Below are 27168 nucleotides of genomic sequence, written 5' to 3' on the forward strand. Positions count from 1 at the left end.
CTTTTTAAGTCAAGGTTTAATTACAGCCACTTTAAAAGCCTGTGGTACAAAGCCTGTTGAAAGAAATAGATTTATCTGAGATAATATGGAAGTATTAATCAAAGGGAAGACTTCCTTGATGTGATGACGTTGCAAGGATCTGCACAGAATTCCTGGAAGCTAAAAACATTACACTTCTTGCATGTCTGATTTGGGATGCTCTGGCGTATACGAAACCATGTTCATGTCTCTGCCAATAGCCAGGAACTTCGTACAGATTGAAGAGGAGTGGACCAGAGTTCCACAGGGCACATTAAACAAGCTGATGAGCTCTATGCGAAGGAGATGTTTCACACTGGAAGAAGCAAATGGTTGTGAAACCTGCTTCAGTACCTCAGAACCTTTAGAACACTCTTCAGATAAAATCCTTCCCAGTGATGTCCTAATATATGTTTACTTTGCTTTTATTCTATAAAACAAAGTCTGAATGCATGTTTTTACCAAAAAGAAGATTTAGAATCTTTACCAATGCGGCTACAAATAATAAACGATGTGCTCTGCAGCCACTTTATTAGGTACAGCTGCAAAATGTAACGCAAACCAATCATTACCTTTCTTCCCGGATGCACAGCTCCTAACCTGAGTATGGAGTCCTCTGGATGTAATTCTAGATATGCCTCATTTAGCCTGGCTCGTAGCTGGTAACTAGCTTCGCTTGTTCAGATTTACTCTGCTGTGATGAGCAGCATTTGAGAGAGGCTTTTGTAACTTTGCATGAAGCGGGCCTTTATTTATCCCTTTCCTCGGGCAGATTACACAGTGCACAACACTGAGGCTTAGCTGCCAACCGTGTTGCATACATTCACCTTCCTCTTTATATACTATACTGTAATAACCTTGGTGATGCCATAGGAACGTTAACACATTAGCTTCACTCACATGTCTCTCAAACTTCACTTCCTGACCCAAAAACGTACGTCAAATGCACACGTTGACCCGCATGGCCAGCTCGCTTAAAGGGACAGGCGTGGCCTGTAACACAATGCAACAACTCGGCCATAAATTCTACCTCAACTATATGTTTACTGTTGAGGCTGTCATTTGCAGTATAATGAACTTATCATACACCCGTCTGTCCCTTATGATGTGTGGGTGCATATTGTTCTGTGAAATCGTGACTTTTTGGTTTGAAGTGGTCTCACCAGTGAACTCAAACACACTGAATTGATTGTCTCACTTACAGTATGTACGTGTCATGGCTCTGTTGAGGAAAAAAAGACCTGATCTGAAAGGGAGCTGAGGATTCAAATGAGCCAAAATGTGGGGGACCTGAACTAATCAGATGATCTTTTAGGTCAGCCTGTGAATCTGGAGCAGGACGATTACGAGCTGACATTTACAGTAGCAGCAGCAGCAGACTGTGCGCTGGCTTTGTGCCGGCCACGGCTCAGGGAGACACAGAGAGAAGCCAGAGAATGACTAATAAGCACATCAGAGGGGCTGGGCCTTGAACACGGCACCGTCTGCCCCGGGAGGCTTTCACATTCACAGGCAGGTAGATGGAGAGGATTCAGGGCCGCTGGGAGAGAGTCTCCACGCATAACAAACGGGGCTTTGAAATTCAGCCAGAGGATCCAGGAGCAGATTAACATGCAGCCTCCACCCACAGCAGCTCCTCCGGGAAATCCAACTCCTCTGACCTCAGCTGATGAGCTACTTTATCATATTAATATGCTAAGAGTGCTATTATTAGTGTTATTGTCAGTGTCTACAAACACTTCATACTGCCAGGATTTATGAAAATCACACAAAAACACCCTCCTCTCCTCCTCCTGTGCATTTTATATCTCCAGATAACCTCCAGGCTTTCTATTTAAATACATGACATGTAAAGACCACGGAGATGTATATAAAACTAAGTTGGAGTTTTAAGGTGCACTTTTTCTCTCTTTTAACGGAGCAAGGATGGCGTGCTCCATCAGTCTTTGTGCTGAGCTACTCAAAATGTCACAAATGGATTGGGACATGTGCCAACCTTTAATATTCAACTGAAGACATTTTGATGGGCATTTATTGACAATGACAACACAGTTAATATGGGACTCGTCTTCAAAAGTTGTCTGTGCATTAGTAAATTGTGATTAGGCTTCTAAAAAGACTTGGTAATTGCAATTATTTGTGTGACAATCATCAAATAAGATGTCATGATTGTGTTCTTGAAAGCTTTAGCCTCTGGCACCAGATTAAAATGGAAAAAAAACTCCACCTTTAGATCAGACTTCCACCCTGAAATATATACAGGCTAAATATACAATAACTAATTTTATAGTTCAAATTTATAATTATGATTTTTAGAATTTTTATTATTTTGAAGGCACGATATTGGTGTAAATTTGGGAACCACAGTATTGGTCAGTGCAATATTTTAGTCTAGGCAGAAATATCTGACTGAGATGTATTTTTCTTGGGGTCCACAAACAACATAAAAACATTCTGCTGGCATTTTTTTTTAACTGCAACCAATTTATCCTTCTTGTCTTAAAAGAAAAAACAAAAAAAATCAGCACATAGTTAGCAATTAGCTTTGCTCTACTGCTTATTTTCTTCATAAGCGTCAGACTCGTGGAAAGGAACTCAATACCAACCACAGTTATTAGTGACCAGCTGCTGTTTAGGAATCTACGGATGGCTTTTTGTTTCTTTTTTTTTTTTGTCCTTTTGGGCCAAACAGAGGGAACATAGTTTACAGCAGTGATAGCAGAATGATGAGCAGGAATGGGCTGAATATCAATATCTGCAAAATATTTACAAAACAATATTATCAATTTGCATAATCCTAACTCCAAAAAAAATGTGAACCAAATGGACTCAACCTGTTTTTACATTAGAGTAGTTTGTATTTTAAGGTACATTATCAAAATACAATTTATAATATTCAAGAGCACAAGGCGATGTCACGTAATGTCTAAATTGCCTTTCGGTTTATATATAACTCAAATGAGAGCTCAGTAAGTGATGACGGTACATGTAATACATTTTGGCGTTGAACCAGACAGGCAAGAGTCTAAAGGCAAAACCTTTTACCTGAAAAGAACATCCCAAAATTCAAATTTAAGGACAAACTGAACAACTTTGGGCTTTATTTTGTTTTGTTTTTTTATTTTCAGCTAATAAAAACTGCAAATTAGAGAGTAAATAATAGCCTTATAACAGTTTGTCACTAAAAACTGATGTTTTTTTCCAACTTGTTTTAAATGCTACATCCATTTTTATCACATTCGTGCCAGGTGGCCTCTTCATTGGACCTGAGCGACCTTCGAAAAATGGCGGCGGTTTGCATTTTAATAACAGTTAGATAGTCTGGTTCTGAGTACAGGGACCTCCAGGGTGGAAGGGGTTAAGAATTTTGGGGAACTGTTGGCTGGTCTAAAATTACAGCATCTTTACTGAGTGTCTATGAAAACACAGAGGGTTTGATTTCCAGCAGCAGCAGCACTGCCTCCAGCATTTTAATGCATTGGAAAGAAGCTAACTTAATATGTCTGCCTGTGGAGAGCCAGGGAGGGATCATGTAACTAATCAGATGACAAAAACAGAAAATAAATAGTCTGCATTGAATGATTTATGGTCATTTGACGGGAACATATTTGACTGCAGAGATGTGCAGACAAATCAGCGCTTAGTGCTTTTCCCAAAGAACTTGATGATACTGATTTCTGCTGTTAATGAGGGTTTAAAGCTCCTCAGATCCACTCCATTAAATGACAGATAAAGTGCAGGAACATCTGGATTTTAACGTAAGATTAACGTATAAAAATTCCATAAACTCTTTCTGCTTGAGGCACAGTGTGTTCTTTTATTTGAGTAAAAGGGCCAAATTTAAGAAGGTGATTAAACTGCAGAGATGTAGGGAAGTGCCAGTGTTAATGTTTATTCATCAGACCCGGCACATCATAATTTCCATCAAACTAATGAATAATGAGCTAATTCTATTCAATAATCTTGTGATTATGATCCTGTCTGGTTCATCCACCGGTTCTCATCTCAGCTCTGACCTGCTGCTGACGTTCATATTAAAGATCTGCCGTTCAAGTTCGGCTCAGAACTCGGCTGGAGTCTGAGCGAATAGTCCAGAGTTTTTAACTAGTTCTTCTTTGATCAGGCTGAAAGGTGCCCCCCAGGTCACACAGACACACAGGACTCTTTATAAGCTGCCCAAACTTCCAGTTCCAGTTCAAATTTGCCTTTGAAGGGGATTTAAAGTTGGATGACTCGCTGTGGCTTAATCAATCCCTCGGACACATTTTTAGACACATTTCTCCAAAAACATCCAAATAATAACCCTTTAATCCACCTCTCCAGATGCGTTTAACACCCACTGTGTGTACAAATTCAGATAACTAATAATAAGGATGTTATTTGTTGATAAAGCTAGTTTTGTTTGTAGAGGCTTACTTTGTGCCGTAATGCCTTCAGTAGAGCTTCTATTGAGTAACTTTGTTGTGGAGAAATCATGCTAATTATGCATTATCCAACCTGCATGTCTTGACATGACAATTCTATTGTGTGGCGTGCCTGATAGATAGATAGATAGATAGATAGATAGATAGATAGATAGATAGATAGATAGATAGATAGATAGATAGATAGATAGATAGATAGATAGATAGATAGATAGATAGATAGATAGATAGATAGATAGATAGAGAGAGAGATAGTTGGAGAGAGAGAGAGAGAGAGAGAGAGAGAGAGAGAGAGAGAGAGAGAGAGAGAGAGATAGTACCCAATCAGCTGAACAAGCACTACTACTGTAGTATTACACGGATGAACCAAAACATTATAACCACTCCCTCTTAGTATGTTGTAGGTCCTCCAAGCCACCGAGGGATGGATTCTACAGAGCCCTTTGGTTTCTGGCACCAAGACATTAGCAGCAGTAATTTGCAAATTGGGGAGCTTGTGGGTCAGACATGTTCAAGCACACCCTCCCCCAATGCCCCTCTGCCACTTCATGGTTTGTCCATACCACTGTTGGTATGAGTACTCACCACTTCTGATCTCAAGTGTCCCACAAGGTTGTATTGAAGAGATACTCTGGCCGAGTTGTCTTGTCAATTGCCATTTCTTCAGCATCAAATATATTTGAAAGAATAAGCAACTGTTCACTTACTGCCTAATACTCCCAGACCATGAGTTTAATGCTGAGGAAAGAAAGGGTAGGGTCTTAAGGGTAGGGCTTTCTCAAAGGTGAAGGAATACATTGTATTCGGCAAGACTGAACACTGGCATTACATTAAGGTTCACATTATCTCCACTTTTCTTCGTCGTCTGACTCAGTGGTTTTCTGTCAGTCAGCCGTTCTACGTTTCTTTACCTTTCTCTTCAAATCCTTCCTAAAACATGTCATCCAACTGCTCTGACCTTCAAACTGTTCGGATTGTTGTTTTTTTTAATCACAGTTTGAAGCAGAGCTTGTTTTTTTTTCTCTCAGGCCCACAAATGACTTTATGCTTGGGTGTCTGTCATACATTTTCATAATGATTCCTTCATGTGTCCCTGGAATCACTGCCAGCGTTGTTTTTCAGCTCTTGGGGAGGGATCCATCTGTCGCCATGTTTCCTTCCTTCCTCTCGGTCCTGGTGGCTGAGCAGAGTCCCGCTGAGGAATCCCTGCTATCAGTTTGACACTCAGTCAGAGGGGCCATTAACCCGGGCCTCAACCTACTTGAAGCAGTTGCCATAGCAACATGGGTGGTCTCCAAGCTGTGGGTAGCGGTAGTGTTGTGTGTTGGGAGCATGAGCACAGGTGTGTTTTGACAGATGGTGCAGGGCGGGTGGATGAAACAGAGGCTTGCGCTACCTGGTTGAGCTCTGCATAGTCAGTGTGTGTGTGTGTGTGTGTGTGTGTGTGTGTGTGTGTGTGTGTGTGTGTGTGTGTGTGTGTGTGTGTGGTAGAGTGAGCTTGAAGCAAGCTGCTTTCTTTCTCTGATAACTCAGCTGAGTCGTTATATTTCTGCTGTAGCAGAAGACAGGTTTTCATCCCAAAATTTGTTTTGTCAGCATCAACAGTGGCGACAAGAGAGAATACAAACTACACTTTGATGCTTCCTGTCACAGCTGAGAGCACACGGAGGCTCTCTCCGTTTTACCCCCGATGTCCACTTGTCGAGGCTGCATCTCATTTCAACTCTAGTACATCAGTTGGAAAAGATTCTTTGTACTTCCAGTTTGTACTGAAGGACCCCAGCTCTGTGACTGGAGCCCTTCATTTGCAGCTTTCGGCTGTTCTAACCTCAAATTCATTAAAACAAGTAAACTGCAAACACAACAGTATAGATATGTGTCTTCAGGCGGACTCCTGGAAGTCTGAAAAACTTGATGCAACATGATGCAGTCGCATCCAGTGGACATAAAACAACATTCAAATAGAATTAGGAGTCTTACACCTGGTAGATTATATTCTGGTATTAACCTTCATGAACTGCTCATTGTATCAAAACAAATAGCTCTGTGAGCAATACAGCCATGGGTGGATTGAGTTGAGGATTCACAGACTTTAAGTAAAGATGGATGCGCGACATTTGTAGCTAGCCAGCAAGACAACTAACAGTAATTATTTTTACGTCAAAAGTGATAAGCATATAGTACGTACAGTGAGAATTCACATCAAGACTGCAGCACCTGGGCTACGTGAAGGTCAAGGGGTGTGTACTGCAGCCCTCAATACCACATCTCCACCCCCCCTGGTCACCGCTGCACAGACGCAGGTTATAAATGATGTGACCAGCATGAAACGGCAGCAACTCTTTTTTTGCAACATTCACTTTTATACAGTGGGTGGAAGTGGTGGTATTTCATCCATCTTTATATTCTATTGTTTAATTACTGCTGAATTCAGTCCTGCGGTCTCAAACTCAGAATATGCATCATTCTGCAGAGAAGGTTAAACATCCAAACCATGTGACATTTATATGAAACGTCATTGAGCAGAGGGCCACTTTTAGACAGTTTAAGAGGGCACTGCCTGCTGCAGGCCAACCAACATACAGAACAACGCTACCATAAGGTAGCAGATGCAGTTCCAGTCAACAGTCTGTTTTAATATTTTTATCAAAGTTCATTTTATTTCAAAAAGTGATGGTGTTGATGTTAAATTTGCAAGTTTAAAGGGAGACTCAGGATGCGACAGTAGATCAGTTCTCAGGTCTACGTGAATGTTGTCAGTAACAACACTGCAGACAACGATAAGAGCACATAATCAATAGTTTCGTGGTGGGTCATAAACGCAGCGCGGAGCCTAATTATGCCTTCAGGGTCGTCATGTCAAACAGAGATGAGGACGGAGTGCTGGTGTTTCTCTGCTCTGTTGATGCTCCTCTTTAAAGACCGAGGATTATCAGCAGTAATGATAGTCAGCTGCTTACATGATGGAACTCCAACAGCTTTATTCAGCTCACAGTTAACAAGGTGAGAGGAGGAAGCACTGCAAGTGGATTAAAAGATTGGAATTCATGAATAAATGTATCACAGTGTACTTTGTGCAGAAGTAGTTTTATTTACCTCAGTGTTAGACTGATCCAAGTCTTTATTTAATACTAGGTTTAATTAGAAGTAAGGCTTTATTTGATCAATTTAATATTTGTTTCAAATTTTTGGTTCTAACTTGTTGCTTATATATATGTAGCATTTGCTCCAAGTGAACCTGTTGCCTTAGTAAGTTCAGTATAATATACATTTCATTAGCACTAAATTCATCAGTATAAGAAGAGAAGCAAGTCCTACTCCACACACTGTTTTCAGTCACTCATTATTTTCCAGTACTTCTTTTGGCCATTTGGTTTTTTTTCAGTGTTCAGCTAATTTTACCAAAACTCAGCACTTTCTGTGCAGACTTTCCAGATGAAAATTCTTCCAGCAGCTTTGCCTCTCAATGTAATATTTTTATGAAAACTCTGGAAGTGTTGAGTTTAATTTGCAGTTGTAAAACCTTGAAAAAAAAAAAACATCAGCTCCACAGCCTTATCTGCATGTGATGAGCCAAAAGGGGTTTCAACGCAGTCAGCTGAAATCCTTATGTGAAAAAAAAATAATAAAAAAAAACAAAAAACAGATGAAGTGGCACTACAGCTAATGACTAAAATTCAGAATTTACAGAATTTACCCAAATGTAAATTATAACATTTTAGGCAACAAATTAGTAATTCAAATAAGTCAGTTTCTGAGAAATTTGAGGATCAGAGTTAGTGATTCCAGAATTTGATACAAATCAAATGTACCCTGTGGAGTTTTCTTGTAAAAAAAAAAACACATGTTTACATTGCAGTGTCATTAAAGCAGAAATCAGTGTGTCCTTGAGGTTAATTTTTCTCCTCAGAAAATATTTTCAGACAAATTTTGAATATGAATTGTATTGTCTCTTCGTTACATTCATCCGAGTGTTGCTACTTTTTTTTAGCACAGATCATTTGTTCCCGTCTGAATGCTAAATGTGTGAATCTTACAATGCACCAGAACTGAAGATTCAGAATTTCTGACACACCACAGTTGAAAGTTAACATGAAGTTAAACAGTAAGTTTGTGAAAGACGATCTCCTACTCACGCTGAATCTCGTCGACCGCTATCATTGGCCATTCACTATCATCTGTCTCTTCTGTTTCCTCCTTAGATGTACATCCAAACAGCCACGCTAACTGTGTCCCTCAGCCTCAGCGCCTCCGTCTCTCTGGGCATGCTCTACATGCCGAAGGTCTACATCATCATCTTCCACCCCGAGCAGAACGTGCCCAAACGCAAACGCAGCTTCAAGGCCATCGTCACCGCCGCCACCATGACCAGCAAGCTGTCACAGCTGGCGGCCGAGCGGCCCAACGGCGAAGTGAAGACGGAGCTGTGTGAGGGCGTGGAGGCCAGCGGTGAGTGGGTCTGATATCACACAATCTGATTTTTAATATGATGGTCACTATGCTTATGTTCCTTAAAAAGTATTTCTTTACATGACAAATTTAAGAAAAAAACTTTAAGCAAAAGTTCTAGCAGAACGGATAATTGACAAACTGACAGGTTTAAAGGCTGGATTCTTTTCACAGTGTGACTCATAAAGTCAGTTAGATCTTCAGATTGATCTTTTCTAAAGCTGAATACATGGCTGAATGCTGGATTTGACTCTGCGTGGACTCCACAAGATCTCTGAAGGTTGTCTGTGGCATCTGGCATCAAGTCGTTAGCGTCAGATACTTTAAGTCCTAGAAGTTTTGAGTTGAAACCACCAAAGATGCTGTATGCTTTGATGCATCTGTTAAAATAGATTTTCCTGATGCAGCTGAACTAGTTAAAATGGCTGTCCACCTACGTTTGAGCGCATAGTTCACACTAATGACCCAAAACAATAAGATGTTGGTCCTTTGCTTGTGTAGAACGGATTATAATACAGACTAGACTTTTTGACCAATCTTTCATGAGAAATACACATCCTGAATATAGAACTTTTATTGCACTTCGAAACTACATGAACTCATTGATCTTTTTCTCTTTTGATAATATCAGTTGTCTATCAGATGCCATGAACTCAGCAACATCAGTGGCAAAACCATACCGCACCTATATTCCCATCTCTTCGACCCTTTGATGTCATCAGCCTTTTGGTCGGCATTTACATACTGTTTCCCCCCACGTTCTTGCCAATTGTCATATGTATGAAACACCTCACTCTTTCTTTGCTAGTTGTTGGCTCACCTTTCTTAGACTTGTTGGTGAGTGCTCACCTTTATACCGGTATAAATCATATTAATTACAACACCAGCTCCAGCAAACTTTTGAATCAGTGATTTTCTTCAAACACTTGCCACCAAAATACCTCCAACCCACGGGGATAGGAGTCTCTCAGATCTCTGAAGGTGTCCTGTGGTGTATCACACCAGACAATAGCAACAAATCCTGTAAGTCCTGCCGTGTATGAAATGAAGCTACTGTGATTCTGACCTGTTACAGCATATTGTTCCACCGGTTCATAGTTTTCTATTCATGCCATCCCTGCTGGCTATGAATGCTTCATAAGCCTCACTGTTTTGTTGTTGTTTGACACAGCTTTCCGGTGTAAAAATATGGCTCTGAAAAACAAGAAGATGTAATTAAATGCAGGACTGCTCCTTTAAACTATAGTTAAAGTATTTACAATTATGTACTAAGCGCTTATGGTCGAGAAAAAATATTTTTTTAGTGATTAGAGTTAATTATTCTCTGTCAGTTTGTCTGTAAATTCTGCCATCTGGGGGTAAAGTCGCAGCCATGAAGTCCCTCCACTAAAGAGGATTTAACAGGAAATCACTTGAGTTTATTTAGACGTCATCTGAGTGGAGATCTATTGTAGGCAAACTGTTAACAGCTCAGAGTAACACTTCAAAGCTGCTTCTCGGTTTGTCAGCAGAAAAGTGGGAGACGTCGACTTGTTTACTCATCACAAATGTGCTGACTGAAATGATCTGCTTTATTAATAAACAAGCAAGCAGCTCTCACATCTCTTTCACTTTCTCTACCTTATACGAGGCTCAACTTCTTTTATTCTGCCGTGTTTCACTTTGAACAGATGAATCCCAAAGACTCAGCTTGTCCTTATATTAGCTTTTCATTTAGGATGAATATTCATGTATCCAATAAGACAACTCGACTAACAAATATCCTAGCTCCTTAACAGCAACTGAGCATAATACCTGATGCCACAGCATTTGACTATCACCTGTCTTGTCTTTGTTCAAAGATGGCGTCAGATGTGAATGACTTCCTTCAACTTTCTCTGTCCGTCCACTGACTCCTGGTTGATTACGTTTTACCTCTTGTTGATGCAGTGACCAAAACTTGTGGTGTTTTGTTGTTGTCATTTTGTATTTTTTGAGTATCAGTTTGTTTGGGTGGAGCTCAGCTGTGTAAATAAATGTTGCTAAACACGAGTAACCAGTAGTGTAACAAGGTAGGGATCGGCCCCGGTGCAAATCATTTTCTGGGGCCCTACCCACACCCATGATGTAAGCACATTATTGTGAGTGCACACAGGCACCCACATCAACGTACAACCAATCCAGATAAAGTAGACAACTCCATCTCTCCACTGAGGCAACACACAATGCAACTCCCAGCCTGCAAACCAGCCATTGATCAGTTTAAGCCGGTGTCCATGGCACTGATCAAGGCTGGCCAAAACGGCAGTTATATCAGCACTAATCTAACAGTCCTTCCTTATAGCCATCAAAGAAAGCACAGCTACTCATTATAGTCCAACACAAAATAATTGTATGACGATGCCTGATTACGTATGTTATTGAAGTCATCATTTATCATCAATGATGTGGCAGCAAAATGTTACTACACAGATTACAGTCGATGCGCATTTTCCAACAAATGAGAGGGAACAATTTCATTGCCACAGATTTAAATCCCTGATCTGATCCCACTTCATAACAAACAGAAACCTGCACTCACCCATTAGAAGTTCATCTTACGGGCCTTGCGTTCAGCAAACTCACTAACAATAATGCTCAAGTCAAAATTCCTGGCTCTGCTTGACACAGACTTTTGAGAGTATAGCCAATCCACTGAGTCTTTCTTGTCCTGTTCTGTTTCTTAAATAAAATTGTATCAGCTTGAGCTAACGTCTTGTCATCCACCAAACTTCTTGCTGAAAAGTTGATCCTTTGAGAATTTTTTTTTAGCTATGACGTTGACGCAAGTTCTCACAAATGACAGGGAGCAAAGTAATTGGACAAGCCAATAAGCAGTATGCCGTTTTCCTTCATAACCTTTGAAAATAAAGCAAAAAATAAAATAAGCCTAAGTGATGAGTGGAACTTTATTTTAAATAAAACATTTTGGAAAATGTTTGGAACATTTTAACAAGACAAAGACAAGACAAATATAAATACATTAAATAAGTTATGACTGAAACCATAAGTGAATATGGTAGGAATGGGGTATTTATAGTATATCCATCACGGCTTCCTCCGCTTTGTTCGGCTGTGCCTGAGCTTTGTCTGATCTTCATTATATCACGAACCGTCACAGTGTGCATTGCACTGCCTGCGCCGTCAAGATTTACACCAGTGTGTAGCTGATGGACTCTTTCCTTTTGTCAAAGTATTGAGAGAAAAAAAGGTTGGAGACCGTCGCCTACATGTTCTGATCAGCCTCTTCTGATGAATAAACTATATGATTACTATGCACACAGTGTAGAGATCCATTAGCTGGTCAATAAATGCGCACAATGAACATGAACACCCCAAATCAGTTTTTAAAAGTACCAATAAAGTCTAGTCAAACAAGACCAGTCAGCCCAGACTGAAAGCTATTTTAGTAACTCTAGTATGACAGGATGGCAAAAAGCTAAACAGAAGAATGTGGACCCACAGATGCCCAACCATCTGTCTATTCTGCAGCGAAGTACAGTTCCATCAGTGCAGCTGACGTCAGACCATGACCAGGAAAATGCTACTCCAGTAATATTAAAACAAGCTCACTGGAGTTGTGAACAGATCTCTGGATAGCTGCCATGTGGGAGACCAGATTGTCGAACTGCTCAAACTGCCAACAGTCTATCAAAGACAAAACTGAACCTTTTGGAAATCTATCTTATTGTCCAAGAGCTAGACTGTTGAATGTTTAGCACTATTCATTAGGCGTTTAAACATTAAATGACAACCAATCAGAGTGAAATTCATCCCAAATCTAAAACTCAGTGTCAATCAATCGCAATCTGTACAATATGGATCAGACCTTTTCAGAATATGTAGTCTGCTGGAATTTAGCTGTTAGAAGTGAAAATCTGAAGACTGTTTAAATTGCAGGGAAATAAGATAAATTAATTTAAGCAGCTTTTACAATCTGCTATTTTCTGTTCTCTCCTCAGTGCCGCCAACAAAAACCACCTATGTCAGCTACACCAACCACGCCATGTGAAGAAACAGGACCTTCAACACGAGGATCTCCTGGGACACTTAACTAGCCGATTTCCGTCAGAATCAAGAGAAGACATTACCACAGGCTGTGACAGAAAGGAGTTCTTTTGAACAGGCTGAAGGACCAGAGGATCAGAGCGACTGATTAACTGAACCAACACATCTGTGGTGTTTTTCTGTTTACATACAGCAGGCAACGGGCTGCAAAGGTGCAAAAAACCTGAGATGATCACAACTAAAAACCATAAGCAAAAGCAAGCTAACGGTAACCTGGGAGACAAAGACAAAAAAAAAAAAATGTAAACATTAAAAAGTCTTTCAAAAGTTATACAAAAAACAAATTGAAGGGACCAACCATATTTGTTGTTATTCTAATTGTGCGTTTTAAAAAAGAAAAAAAAAAACTTGATTGTGGTTGTGAAATTTTCTGATTCTTGTCTCATGTTGTCTGTCTGTCAACCTGCATTATGAGATGAGTTCTAAGTCCGTCGCTGTTTTTGGCTAACTGAACAGTAGCTTTTGGTTGTGAAATGTCTAAATGCCATGGTTGAATTGAAGCATGCCCCTTTTTATACAAATGATCTATTTATAATAAAGGAATGTTTCACAAGTTGGTGCCATGGTTGAGTCTGTTTAAAGAGGGGAAAGATTGAATAATAGAAGATACGAATAAATGGAGAAAATGTGAATTCTTGTTGTTTTGTTATGGGTTTGGGGGTTTTGTGTCTCCTTGTTTCTCCATTCTATTTAGATCGCTGTCGTCCTCTCAGTGGAAGCAGAACATGTTGGTGCTGTTCTGACGCGGCTGATTCCTCAGTGTGAGACTTTGAGACCAGGTATGTATGATTATTGATGTCCCTCGTCCCTCGAGGCCCTCGTTTGACTACAAAAGCTCTTGATTCTATTTCAAACCAGGGAAACAGTTGTCAACGAGCACAGCTGGAGACATATTTGAATTTCGGAACAAATCAGAGACGCCATGGGTGGTTCACTAGTGATAACTGATAAGCACACTAGCCAACCACTGGTTTGCTAAAATCATTTAGCAGCTTGGCTGTTAGTTATAAAAGCTGATTCATTCACTTTACAGGACAATAATGACTTGTACATGAATTAAATCAAGTTATATATCTTAATCTCCCATTCTGACCATGCTGCATCGTTTTAGAGTAGTTTTTAGTCCTGTATTAAAGTAGATAGTGTGATCTGTCTAAAATGATTCATTCCCTCCTCAGTTGTCTTCTCTCAAAGGTCAGTCCTGTCAAAAAGTCTACGATTGGTCAAAGTTCACAAAATTTATCTTTGACAACTACACAAAAACTCACTTTGTGAGCCAATCCGCTGATTGTGGTGTTTCCAGTCAAAATTAACTCTGAATTTGTTGTCTCTGTTAAAAATCAAACTGATCCAGTGGTACCTGTGGTACAGGTGTGTACCACAGCTTTTCCTATGGCCTATAACATCATATTGACCGATACATAACTCCCCACAGATCCATCCTAGTGGTTGTTGCCGCAAACAAGAACTGCTGGGCCAAAGTCTAACATAAAAATCATCTGAAATCATCTGTTCTGCACAAAATGAGCTAAGTGAAGCAAATTATCTGTGTCTATTGAAACATGTTCTATCCACGGACTAACAAGTTCAATACTTTAAAGGTGATTTCTGCTTTAATTGGAGAGGATAATTTTCATGTGTGAAGAGCAGATGTCAGTGGGGATATGATAGAACAGAAAAACCAGGAGCAAATAGTAAATGTCCACACATGGTAAAGCTGCAGAGCAGGAACTAAACAGTAACTCCATCCACACTGGATTTGACCTTTAACACCATACAAACCTGAGTCTGGCAGGAAACTCAGCACAGTCGATGTGATCAATATGTGCTGTGGAACAGGAGAGGTCGGATCAATACAAGCTGCCAGAGAGAACTCCTCATGCATGTAATGAATATTTCTGCATGTCCTGGCAGAAAAGAAGAAGAGAACAGGTAGACACTGAGTGATGGAGCCTCCAGGCATCGTGCTTTTATTTCCCCAGACGGCTCTCTCATTTCTCGCATTTGTAGCCAGCTGAAAGAAAAGAACGTCTGTGTCCATACTGAAGAAGACAGTGAAGATGAAACAGCTCAGCTGAAATTCTGTGCAGGTTTTGATTGGGGGTTTAACTGTTTGATCCAACCCAGGGTGAAATAGACACGCCCGTCCACTACAGCACAATGTGAGATCACAATATTTTGGGCTGTCTAGGGGTGAAAGTTACACGTTTTAAAAGTGTGAAACTTACACGCACGTAAATGTCATGTGACGCGGGATAATGTGACCAAGGTCCCGCAACAGAGGTTTTAAAATCAAGTACAAAAGACATTTTTTTGGAAGTATTAGAACAGACTGCCATGCGGGATGATGAGGTTTGAATCCAGGAGGTGACAACGTTTTTCTTGAGCCCAAAGTGTGACTATCTCATGTTTTGCCGTAGTGGACGGATGTATCTATTTCATGCTTTGCTGTGATACCGGGTTGTTTGATTCGGTGTTTGCTGTTCTCAGGCTCAACTGTCTAAAAATCAGCCTTGTAAAAAAAAAAATCAGTTTGTATATCCTGATTTGGGGTGTCTATTCAGAAGACTGAGAGGAATTGTTACTTACTTTTAACTTCCAGACGCAGTCAGTGTTTCTACCATTATGGCAAGGTGTGATGTTACACATTGGTTTGTATTGGAACCGGTATCAAGTCTAGAGTTTCCAATCGCCATTTTTTTCTGTTTGGAGAAAAAAACTTTCCAAATAAAGAGCGACGCAAACACTAACTTACTACAAACATGGACCATTTCGCTCATGATCTAATCTTAGTTACTTTAGCTACAATATGGCACCATGAGTCCAACCATTAAACTTACCAAAATATTGTGTGGCAGCATCCCATGAGCATCTTGTTAGTGAAACATGAGCCATTTTGAATGTTGCAGGTGTTAGCTGCACCTTGAACATAGGAACACTGCTTTTGACTTATGCAACTTAGAGAAAGAAGGTCAATGGCAACATTCACTGGTAACATCTAGATTAGCGCTGACAAATATTTTCTAGTGAGAGTTTTTCCAAGTCTTGTTTCTATTCTTGGCTCTTAGCAGTTCCCAGGCAACCAGTGAGGTGGCAGACAAAAAGAGTCGCACATAACCATAACATATGTTGTCGTGTTTACGCTTTGGTTTTTGTACAGATTAAACAAACACGATGGGAGGTTTAGATATCCTGGTAGGTGGATTTGGTTACCTTTGGGGGGAGCCAGGCTGGGTGTCTTCCCTAGAGCTGCTGGCTCAAGTTGATAGACATGAGAGTGGTATGAATCTTTTCAGCTAACTTAAAATGCCAAAACTATTGCCAGTAACTGCCCAAACTTTCCTCCCATAGTGATGACACTCAGAATAATTCATAGTTTAGACAGAACATTTAATGAGGTGATCTGTTCTGTTCTGTTCCAATTTCAGATGAAGTGGTGGCTGATGAATATTGACATCAGCATCCCAAAGCGACCCATTAACTGCAGGATGATGTCTGTCCCACTTCTGTCTGCCCTCTGGTTTCATGCTGTTGAGTCTCTCTGCTGTTGTCCTTCAGTGCTCTCTTGTTCCTCAGTTTAATTAAAAAGGTCTTTGTTTTTGTCCTCCAGTTTCTGTTTCATTTCATTTATAACTTTCTATGTAGAGTTTCTCATCTGCCAAACTACCACAATGTACAGCCCTCATGGTTCCTAATGCATGACGTTAAATGGGAAAGCTCCTTTTTCTGTCAAAACTTTCAGTCAAATTTCTCACAGATTTACTGAAACACAAGATGTGGAGCTCAAATCCCAAATGAAAAAACAGGAAAACCATTTCAGAGGGGTTTTCTTTCAGTGAAATTGAACTCGTGACCTCTTACAGATGGACAGCTGAGAGAGGGACGAAAAATGAGACATCAAAGCCACAACCATATTGATGATATTTCAAAATTGTGTACACGATGGAAGAAATGTGCTTACAATAAAAACTACTGAGAGGCCAGAGGAGCATATGTCTATGTCAAAGCCAGAAACTGAGAGTGTGGTAGTATCTCTTCCTTATCACTCATTGACCAAGCTGAGCAAATCATTCAGCGTGCCCATTAATTCACATGCTTGCCTCAGCACTGGATACACGAGGATGGATCAAGACGTTCAGTCTACTCCTGTTGCACGCAAGTGGTAAGAACCACAGTGATGTGCAAGGAGCAGGAGGGAACCTACCGGTACATCCTCAGCACCTGACTCATTTCTGTGAGTCCAATGTAATATTACCGCAGTTTCTCTAGTTTGACATTAAATCGGTTGTAAAAAGCTAGGGTTGGTGCAAGAACATAAATTATTAAATCAAGAGTTTAAATGACTTAATCATACACGCAATGTTTTTGTCTTTGTAGAAAAGCAGTGATATATCTGGAGAGCTTGTGGAGCATGAACATCCGTTCGCTCCCGCGCCCTGCTTGTAGCTGCATTGTTAGAGTGTAGAACGCAAATGAGAAAGTGGAGGAGCCTCAGCATTTTATCAGCTACTTTTAAGAATATTATTGTTTCCTTATCAGAAAGTAAAGAAAACCACACAAAGAGCATTGCAAACTCATTAGCAAGCTCATTATCGTGAAAGAGAGGGGGGTTTTTTTAGCAGCTGTTGGTGTTAAGAATAACTGACCCCCAATGTAAACCAGTGAATGAATTCAGCTCGATAGAAAGAATATGATTAATAACCTGTGGAGGGTGTGTCAACTCCATCAATGAACAATAATCGGTAATAATCAGCAGTAATTCTGTTGACACAAGCGAGGGGTGCAGCCTGAAGGAGAAACATCAGAAAACAGAAATGTGACAGAGCAGTCTGAATCTGTTCCCACAGAGAAGGACTCAGCCAAGCAGGTTGGCAGAAAACACTGCTTGTATCTATGAAGCGACTGCCAGGAAGTAATCAGCTCTAGGATGGACACTGCCAAAATAATCAACAAAAGGGAAATTAAATTCAGCCCGATGAGGTGTCTAAAATACAAATTCAAATTAAAAAAAAAATCTATATATTCTACATTGCAGAAGAGAAAAAAGTCCCACAAAGTTAGACTGCAGTTCAAACATTTTTGACAAATGTTAAATGTATTCAGGGTGTGGTGGATATCATGGTGGTTAGAGTTTCTGTATTGCTGCCTTTTTCTGCAATGCTGAACAGAGGTTCAATTCCTAAATTTGGCTTCTAAGGAGGTCTGGTCTATTTAAGAAATAAGGGATTTATTATTTCTCTGCCAAAATTGTATTTAAAGCAGCATTAAAACATCCCTGTATTGAAAATAAAATATGTACAATACACTATAATTGAAAATAAAAATAAAAAAAAAAACAAATATTGAGTTTTACAAAAAAAATTGTAAGTTTGTTTTGTTGTTTGGTAGAAAGTTACAGTCAAACATTTCTCAGGTGGGTTGATGCATAGTGTTTACTTGAAAAATAAATTGTGGATCCCTAATATGTTTCTCATGAAGTATCTAAAAATAAAACCTGAATGTTTTTACATAAACTACAGGTGATGTTAGTAATAATGTTATTTTAAACTAACATTATTACTAGTCCTTAACAACAATGTGAAACACATTGAAATAATATCGCTGTGATAAATGTCTCTTGTCAGCATCCATATTTAAGTGAATTGTGTGCCTAATGTGTGTGTGTTCATTGCTCTTATTTTTTTTCTAAAATAATTCTTTTTATCTTGTCTTATTTTATGTGTAAGTATTTGTAAATGTTTTCTTATTGTGTGCAACTTTTTGCGTTTCTATGCTGCTCTGAGGACTAAATTTCCCCACTGGGATTAATAAAGTCTAAGCCTAAATCATGTCTGTATGGCTTTCTTGTCTCGGCTGTATGTTAGGATTGACAACATGATGGATCATATTAAGCCATAATATCTTGATCTCCCGCTGGTGGCTGCCAGTGTAGATCATAAGCCCCGCCCCTTCCATGTTAGCGGATGAGATATACGATTAACAAAACAAAAAATCAAACTTATGTTAAGTACTTCTTATCACGATGATTTTGGTTCAGGTATTCATTTTTCTAAAAAGGCTGATTCTAATTAGTTATTTGATGATATAAAAAGGATGTTTGTCAACATGCCTGACATCTGTGATTGACTGCTCTAAATAAAGGAGTCACAGAGGACATCTATACGGGAACAGTAGGAACTGTTCCGGTCCGTAGCCGTGTCATTTATTGTTATCTAATTCAAATCACAAAATGGTGTTTTCCCATTGTCCATATGTGGTGCCTGTGTTGGTCTGTTTTTTTATGGCCGTGGGTTGTTGGTGTTTACTTCCTGCAGGCTCCTCCTTGGTTGACTCCTCCGGACAGCTGACACAGCTGCACTGCATTTCCACCAATCACCTGTGAGCAGTATATAAACCCCTGGTCTTTCACTTTCCACCTTCATCAGATCATTCTGTTAGCCTCGCGGTACCATGACTCAGATCACCTAGAAGAACTACTTGTCCAGGCCTGAAACGTATCTTTGTACCTGACTCCTGTTCTCTCTGCATTGCCTCAAGTCAGAGTTTTGTCAGCCGTCCGTCCGTTGTTGTCCTGAAAGTCTCCCTGAGGATTCCTGCTGCACCTTCCTGCTAGCCCGTTAGCTCTTAGACACCCAAGGCTACCAACCTGCCTGTGCCTACTTACTCACCTGAGACTCTTTAGCGTCTCCTCTCTTATATCCTCACCTCCTGAGTCGGCCACCCACCTGTTCATCAGCTCGGTGACTGCTTCACCACACCGGCTTGCTGGAGGACCCCTGTAACCTTCCTCAGTAACTCACCCTGACATCCAGCTTCCCCCAGTCACCAGTCCTTGGACTTCATTCCCAGCAGCAGCAGGGGTTCACCAAGACACAACAATTAAATAATGGTTACATCCCTACACTTAGTGTTCCTATGTCACGAAACCTGAGTAATACCAGAAAGGAGAAGATCGTGGCTACAAGCAGCTGACATTAGTTTTCTCGCATCGTGACTGCCACCACTCTCCTTGAATGGTTCAAGTCATCCAGGAAGAACTCAAAGTAGAGCTCTTACTCCTCCATATTGAGAGGAACCAGTTGAAGTGGTTTGGTGCGCCTGATTAGGATGACCTCTGGCCACGTCCTGTTGGAGGTCTACCAGGAACAGCCAACTGGAACGAGACTTTGAAGCCAGCCCACAAACTGCCTGAAACATGATATCATCTAGTTGGCCTGGGTGAAGCTTGGAAGACGTCGAGGACACTGGGACGTCGGGGTTTCTCTCTGCTTTCCCTATTTCTCTCTGTGGACCTACTGGTACTGGGCTAAGTGCTTACAAAGATGAAAGGAGATGAGCTTTTAATTTAGGCACAGGAAAGGGCACGTCATTCAGGTGTTCAGTGGTGTAATTTCAGTTCAGTTGATCAATAGTGTAACTTTGATCACTCAGTCACTCTCTCAGTGACAGACAAAGGGTTTTTATTGGCCAAGCTCAGTCATCAGTATCTTCTCTGACAGATAATAGAGACTCCAGCAGGTTCCTCCTCTCCAGATCTTATCACTGGTAAATCAGTTCTGACACCGATGGGAAATTCTGCACCATCAGCTTAATTGGCCCTTTGACAGACACAATGTAGGTTTTCTTCATTACTAAGCACTTTCATCCAGCGGCTGTAGGTGGCTCCGGGGCCAATTACTCTCTGAAAAGTTTACATTGTTTTAACAGATCTGTGTTCTTCTCATAGGAAGAGGGGGGACCGCAGATCAATTCAAATAGACTATAATTGTTATAAAACACCAAGGGAACACTAATTAGTTTTATACTGAAATGGCAGAATGTTGAAAACCATCACACTTTATGTGATTAATATCGACAGGAGGCACAGGGCTCCGTTACAGTTTGACTCAAGGTCCAGAGCTGTACCAGAAGAAACATTGTTTCAACAGGAATCTGCCCCTTCAAATTAATGAACATCCATTTTAAATGGCATATATTAGCAACTGTGCTCTAAGTCTGTCACCAGCTTTGTGCTATGAAATTTCACTCCTCATACCTTCTTCATTTGGGTTGTCCCGTCATTTACAGTCGCATTTATTTGATTGACAGCAAACCAATCATGTAGTAGTATTTTGCCTTTTGTCAGGCATTAAACAACCAAACAAATGATTGTCTTTATTTACCTTGTCTGTAATCCATCATTTCAAATGTCAGTATAGATGATAACACAGTACAGCAGTTTTAAATCAACATATAACAGAAACGTATGAAAAGACTAAGAGTTTTGTTGTATTTAAACAGTCACAGTGAGCAGGAAGGAAACAACTTTGCCAACTTTACAATTTTATCACAACATTTGGCAATTTTAAGATACAACTCAATAATCACAATCACAATCCACAATATGGGACAAATTGTGGAACAAAATCACAGTATCCAGTCTGCCTGCAGTCCAACATGAGAGGAAGAGGATTTAGCATATTCTAACCTTGTTAAGATGAATGGAACAATTCATTATAACAAACAACATCATTTCAGTGGCTGAAATTTATGGCAAATTGGAAGCAAAACAACAGTTAGCATTTAGTTTTGCTTTCAATCACTGGAGCAAAGCTTTTGGGGAGTGAAAGAATGAAGTGTAATGATGAACTTTGCAATGCTTCTTCTTGACTGGTAAGTAAACAGGTGTGACTATGTAGCGATAGCTCATAGAAGGACAAATCGAGAGTTTGTTGCCACATTGGTGGGCCTCACGCCAACCGGTCGAGGCAGGTGGCCCACCTCTGAGCCTGGTTCTGTCAGAGGTTTCTTTCTGTTAAAAGGTAGTTTTTTATTCCCTCTGTTGGAGGTTTCTCTCCCTTAAAGGGGAGTTTTTCCCTCCTCGCTTATGTGTGAATTGTTAAATTGTTGTGTTCCTCTGTATGATGTAAAGCTCTGCTGTAAGGACTTTATTTACGGCATTTAAGTGCCATGAAATAACCCGTGTTGTGATTTGGTGCAATAAAAAAAAAAAAATTGAATTGGATTGAATCTTCAAAACTCCACAAAGTTTTACCGACCCTGTGTGCCTGTCATTAAGGTGCACATGAGATTTGTGCTGTGGGAAGTCTGGTCCCTGCGGTCCTTCTGTATAATGTTACTGACAGTGTTAATATGTTAAACTCTACCTCATCATCGATGCCTGTTGGGAGAGATGGACGGAGGCTGCATGTTGAGACGCAGGAGATCTGGCATGTCTCTGGCCCCCGCTCACAAAACTTGACAGTGTAGGACTGCTGAACCCCAGTGGTGAGAAGCTGTCAGCCCCAAGTGACAGACACCAACAAGTTCTCAGATGTGATGTCAACTTCCTCCTCTGTTGACACATGGAAGTCATTATGTAAGGCTTAAAATTCCTCTAAGAATTCCATACCATGGATTTTTGTTCATCCAGCAAAATTATATCATTTGTTATATCATTATATCATATAATAGGCTCCTTAAGAGACATCACATTAGAATCCACACTAGTTTAGAACATGTTTGGTTTGTTTGCTATGTTTCTGAAAATAAGCCCATGAAGACATGAAGGATGATTCACGTGCTTAAGTGTAAAAATACTAATTTTGCTTTTAGAAAGATACAAAAGCATAAATGTTCAGAAACACTGTTGGCTGTGCTAGTTGTTATATAATTCTAGATCACAGTGACTGTGGGACTGACAGTAGTTTTGACATAATTTGAAAAGTGGTACGATCAACATATTTAGTTGTGATTATTGAGTTGTATAGTTACAATACAAAAAGAATCACCACAGGTGGACTAATACATCATTTATACTGAAATGCCAATTCATGGAAATAAAACTGTTAAAAGAATAGGGTAATTTTTTTTTATAAACTAGATTACATGATCTGATAGATGATTATCTGATATATGATTATGTGTGTTGTCATAGGAGAGGGCTCTGTGGGAAACTGAAGACAATATGGAAACATGGGATATTAAAAGCAGTGGAGATTGCCTTTTTACTCATTTTTGCAGCAGCTAAAAGTTAAACACCTCCAGACAGCTGATAAAAGCAGGATTCTGCTCAGATACTGTCATCTTCATGAATCAATATTTATTGTATATATAATTGAAGTGCAACTGCTGCAGGCTTCATTAGCTCTTATATTAATAATATGACTATTGATTCCTTTTTATCCTGCCTTTTCACAAAAAGCTTCCCGTCATGGTGTCGACTGATTTCACCTCTTGTCAGCTCTGATGGATCCTGATGCATGAACAAAGTTTATTTTTATCCTCCCAGATATCGATTCATAGCTCTGAGGGTCTGAGGTGTGCGTGCGCGCGTGTGTGTGTGTGTGTTGAAGGGAGGTCACAGCTTCTTTTTGAGATTTTAATTGGCTGCAGGTGGGTTCAGTCCCAGGTGTGCTGCAGCGACACGTTCAGTGGTCTTGATTGGGAGATCGGTCAGCTCACAGTTCACTGCTCACCCTGAATGACCTGCTCTGAGACACCAGGTGCTCGCTGTACTGCTGTCATACAATATTCCCACAGTGCATACTGTACAAAGTGAGAGACATACAGTCATGTGAAAAATGTAGGACATCCCATGGGAATTCTGGACTTTTTTTTTTTTTACATATTTGGACGAGAAAAACATTTGATCCTCTTTGAAACAGTGCCTGCAGACAATGGTGATAAACTTGAACACAAGAAAAATTGTACATTTTTGAAATCATTTAATCAACAAAAAAAATACGTTTCTAGGTTAGTTCTATAATGAAGCTCTCTAACCTTGTGTCGTGGTTTAATTCCACCTTCGTGAATGAATCCTGCTGTGCTATCTTCTGCGTCACTTCTGCTTTCTGACACTGTCAAATCACTCATTCATAATCTTGTCGTGACCATATTTGCCCAATGATCTCTCTGCCCATGATTTTGAGCCAGTTTCTCATCCCTATAGATCAATAAAACTAGCCATGAAGTAATTCTGTCCTTCTTTATTTCAGACCTCGAGGTGCAATCCTCCTCCTCCCTATCACCACCTGATACATCTGGTTTTCCTGGGAATCTCCACTGACGTTCGAAGTCGAGGCAGATGACCGCTCACCTCTGAGCCTGTCTGACGTTTCTTCCTGTTAAAAGGGAGTTTTTCCTTCATGCTGTAGGAGGTCTTTCTCCTTGGCTCCGGGGGATCCTCTCCTATCTCCCACATCGCATGGGGCATCGCTCTACGAAGCGACCTCTCATTGCCGGAGTCTAACCGCCAAAACCTTTTGAGTCAAACTGTCATTACTTCAATAAGTCGTTTTCCACTCCTAACGATCTCTCCTTATTGAAATATTAGTGGATGTAATGTTCTTCTTTGAAAGCAGAAAGTACACCCTTGGCCACAGTTTCCCCCTTTTAGCAGAAATAATCTCTTTCACATGCATTTTGACACAAACAGTTCCAAGAGTAAAGTGCAGATCCTGTGCTGAAATTTTTCGGGTTCTTGGAGACGTCTTTTGCATCAAACGGTCTGCTCTTTGGTGATCCGACAAATTGCCGGTTGTTTGAACTCTGTGCCACTTGTGGGTGTTTTCTTTTAGAGTGGAAATGATATATTTCAAATGATTTGGAGGATTCAAAGCAATCCACAAAAAAAAAAAAAAAAAAAAAAAAAAAAAAATTCTGAATGCCCCAGAGAGCTCTTTAGATGCTGGCTTGACGACACCACACGCTCAAATTGAAATCAGCAGACCCTTGATGTCAGATATTTAAATAAGGCATGTACTTCTTACCTCAGGATGATCAAATCATTCGCTCCTAATCTGTAACCCCTGATTCAAATTGTCTGTATTTAAGTGTGTGCTAATTATGAATTATTAAAAAGGGTCATGTTTTTGCTTCTGCACTGCACAAGAGACACAAGAGAAATGCACCCCATTAACATTCATGGGCCTAAATGGGCCAAGTTAAAATTCTGCCACCGTATTCGGGTCCTTTCTGAATCAAATTAATTGTCCGAAGCACAAAGCCTCACAATTCAGACAGTTTCCACCATTTTAAGATACCAACACAACAACAATGGCAGTTACTTACTACCTCTTCTACCGCACACTTGAGGATCCATCAAAAAGTTCCAAGAGTGTTCCTGTTGCGCACAGCGAGAGCAAGGAGCAGAGAAAAACAATAACCTTTTTTAGGTTAGTAGTCCAAATTGCATCGCTGATCATTATCAGCACCTGCATTTACATATGTTTTGTGACCACTGGTTCGTGCACATTTCTGATTTAATCATGGAGATGCAGATTGAATATTTCTAAATACAGCTGGACAGTCTCAAACAAAACAGATTTGATCAGAAGAGGAATCTTTTAGTGAACTGTTCGATGTGGTGATGGTAACATGACAATTGTAGCACATTTCAAAGAAGCGTTTATGTACTGATTAGGAAATGTCTCAAAGCATCAACACGACGGTTTCCTCTACACACCCACTACCATTATTCTGTCTTCCTGAAAATACGAGCCTCCCAATTACTCCCATTTTCAACCATCACTTTCTGAATGAAACCTCCAATTGCTCTGATGGACTGAAAGCGAAGTGAAAGATCTTGGATTTTCCCTTTCAGACTGAGCAACATGCATCTGCTCAAAGAATGCAAAAGTGGAAGAAAGAAATTTCACATTTGTGTTGCTGTTTTCTGCTTTGCTAACACAAAACGTGAGTGACAGTCTTCTTGTCGCAAATGAAAACAAATAAAAATAAAATTGTCTTGCTTAATACCAACAAATTTTAACTTTTATTTATTTATTTTTTGGCAAATATGCCTGAGCAATGAATATGGAGTAAAATACGGAGCTGGAAAAATGAATCCCAAAGTGCCCAATGCTAAAAAGTGCCGAGTTTTACATTCCACACTCTTGATTTATGACCTGTGCCAACTGTGGAAAAAAATTTTGTTTTTACGTGAACCTAAAATACCATCTGTGGTGAAACTGCAGGCATATGAAAAGCAGCACAGAGTGACTTCCTGCTCTTCAGACTGTCCAGAAACAACAAATCCTCCTAAGTTATAAAAAAGAAAGAAAGAAAAAAAACTACGCTTGTGCCTGAAATGACAGCCTGTCTATTTATGCCTCACCATCAACGCTCCAAACTGTCACCCTGCGCATTTTCTACTTGAAAAAAGAAAAAAGAACAGAAAATGATGCCTGACATTTTCTGAGTATAATGCCTCTGCACATGTTGGAGGGGGTAGATTGAACATATTTATATTCAGATAAATCTGGTCACAGATCATTCACTGTGACGCTCATGTGATATTAACATGTAAATCAGATGGATGATTAGCATGGGAAATGTGCTGTGGGCATCTCATGGGCGTCTCTGTTCACCATTTCTAAATAGCACGATGGAAAATGGTTTTAACAAATTGAGTTTTTTCTAAAATGCAACCACATACTAGCCTGCAGAGAGTGGAGAGACGCAGCAGCTTGTCTCTCTACTGGCTGACGGCAGAAACACGTCGGACTGATCCCTGAAGTGTCTGTTGGATTAATGGAGTAGCTTAGAGTCAAGTGTAGATGTGCGGGACAACTTTTCATCACAGCAGCAGTCCAGATGTATTACACACGAAGTCGAGAACAAATCCGAGACCTTCAGCAAATTTTATTCTCAGATGTCAAACTCGGTCAATTAAAGCTGCATTAAATGATTTTCGGCCACGTAGGGGAAGCAGAGCAAGCTAAAAATATAATGTCTGAGATCCTGTTAACGTATGAAGTAGTTGTGGCTCACACGTTAGCCTTCTTCCACATCCGGCAGACACTGAACAAACACGATCATCCTATTGGAGTTGCATTTTGTCTTTACATGATCAATGTAAATCTGATCTTTACTTTTCTTTTAGCTCAGGTTTGGCCTCCACCAACTCCTGAAAAAAAAGTATCTGGCTCTTGAGCCACTAATTGTAACTTTATTCCCCAGCTACATGTGTTAACTAATTTCAGCACTGCTGGCTTCATCAATCAATGCTGTGATTTATTTCAGACAGAAATGTTCCTTACAACTTTATTCAAAGATATAAAGATATTCTGAATTTTTTATACAAATATTACACTGTATAGGTCAATGGTATATATATATATATTTTGTTTTTTTTGTTTAGTGTATTTAGCTTGTGTGTATGTGTGTTGATACATCAGTCTTTACTTTTAACATATTCTATTTTATTTTT

General features: G+C 40.0%; 1 protein-coding gene across 1 annotated transcript in view; it reads left to right on the forward strand.

The window, feature by feature from the left end:
- Positions 1-14019, forward strand: part of LOC138206115 (metabotropic glutamate receptor 8-like) — a 163584-nt gene extending 149565 nt beyond the window's left edge. Inside the window, exons 10-11 of the mRNA XM_069162617.1 lie at positions 8645-8891; positions 12872-14019. Coding sequence (XP_069018718.1) covers positions 8645-8891; positions 12872-12921 — 297 coding nt within the window. The 3' untranslated portion in view covers positions 12922-14019. The remainder of the gene's footprint in view (positions 1-8644; positions 8892-12871) is intronic.
- Positions 14020-27168: the final 13149 nt, after the last annotated feature.

This window comes from Embiotoca jacksoni, unplaced genomic scaffold (assembly GCF_022577435.1).
Source record: "Embiotoca jacksoni isolate LCO1_2020_lvr unplaced genomic scaffold, fEmbJac1.0.p SCAF_3, whole genome shotgun sequence".
In the NCBI taxonomy this organism is placed as follows: domain Eukaryota; kingdom Metazoa; phylum Chordata; class Actinopteri; family Embiotocidae; genus Embiotoca; species Embiotoca jacksoni.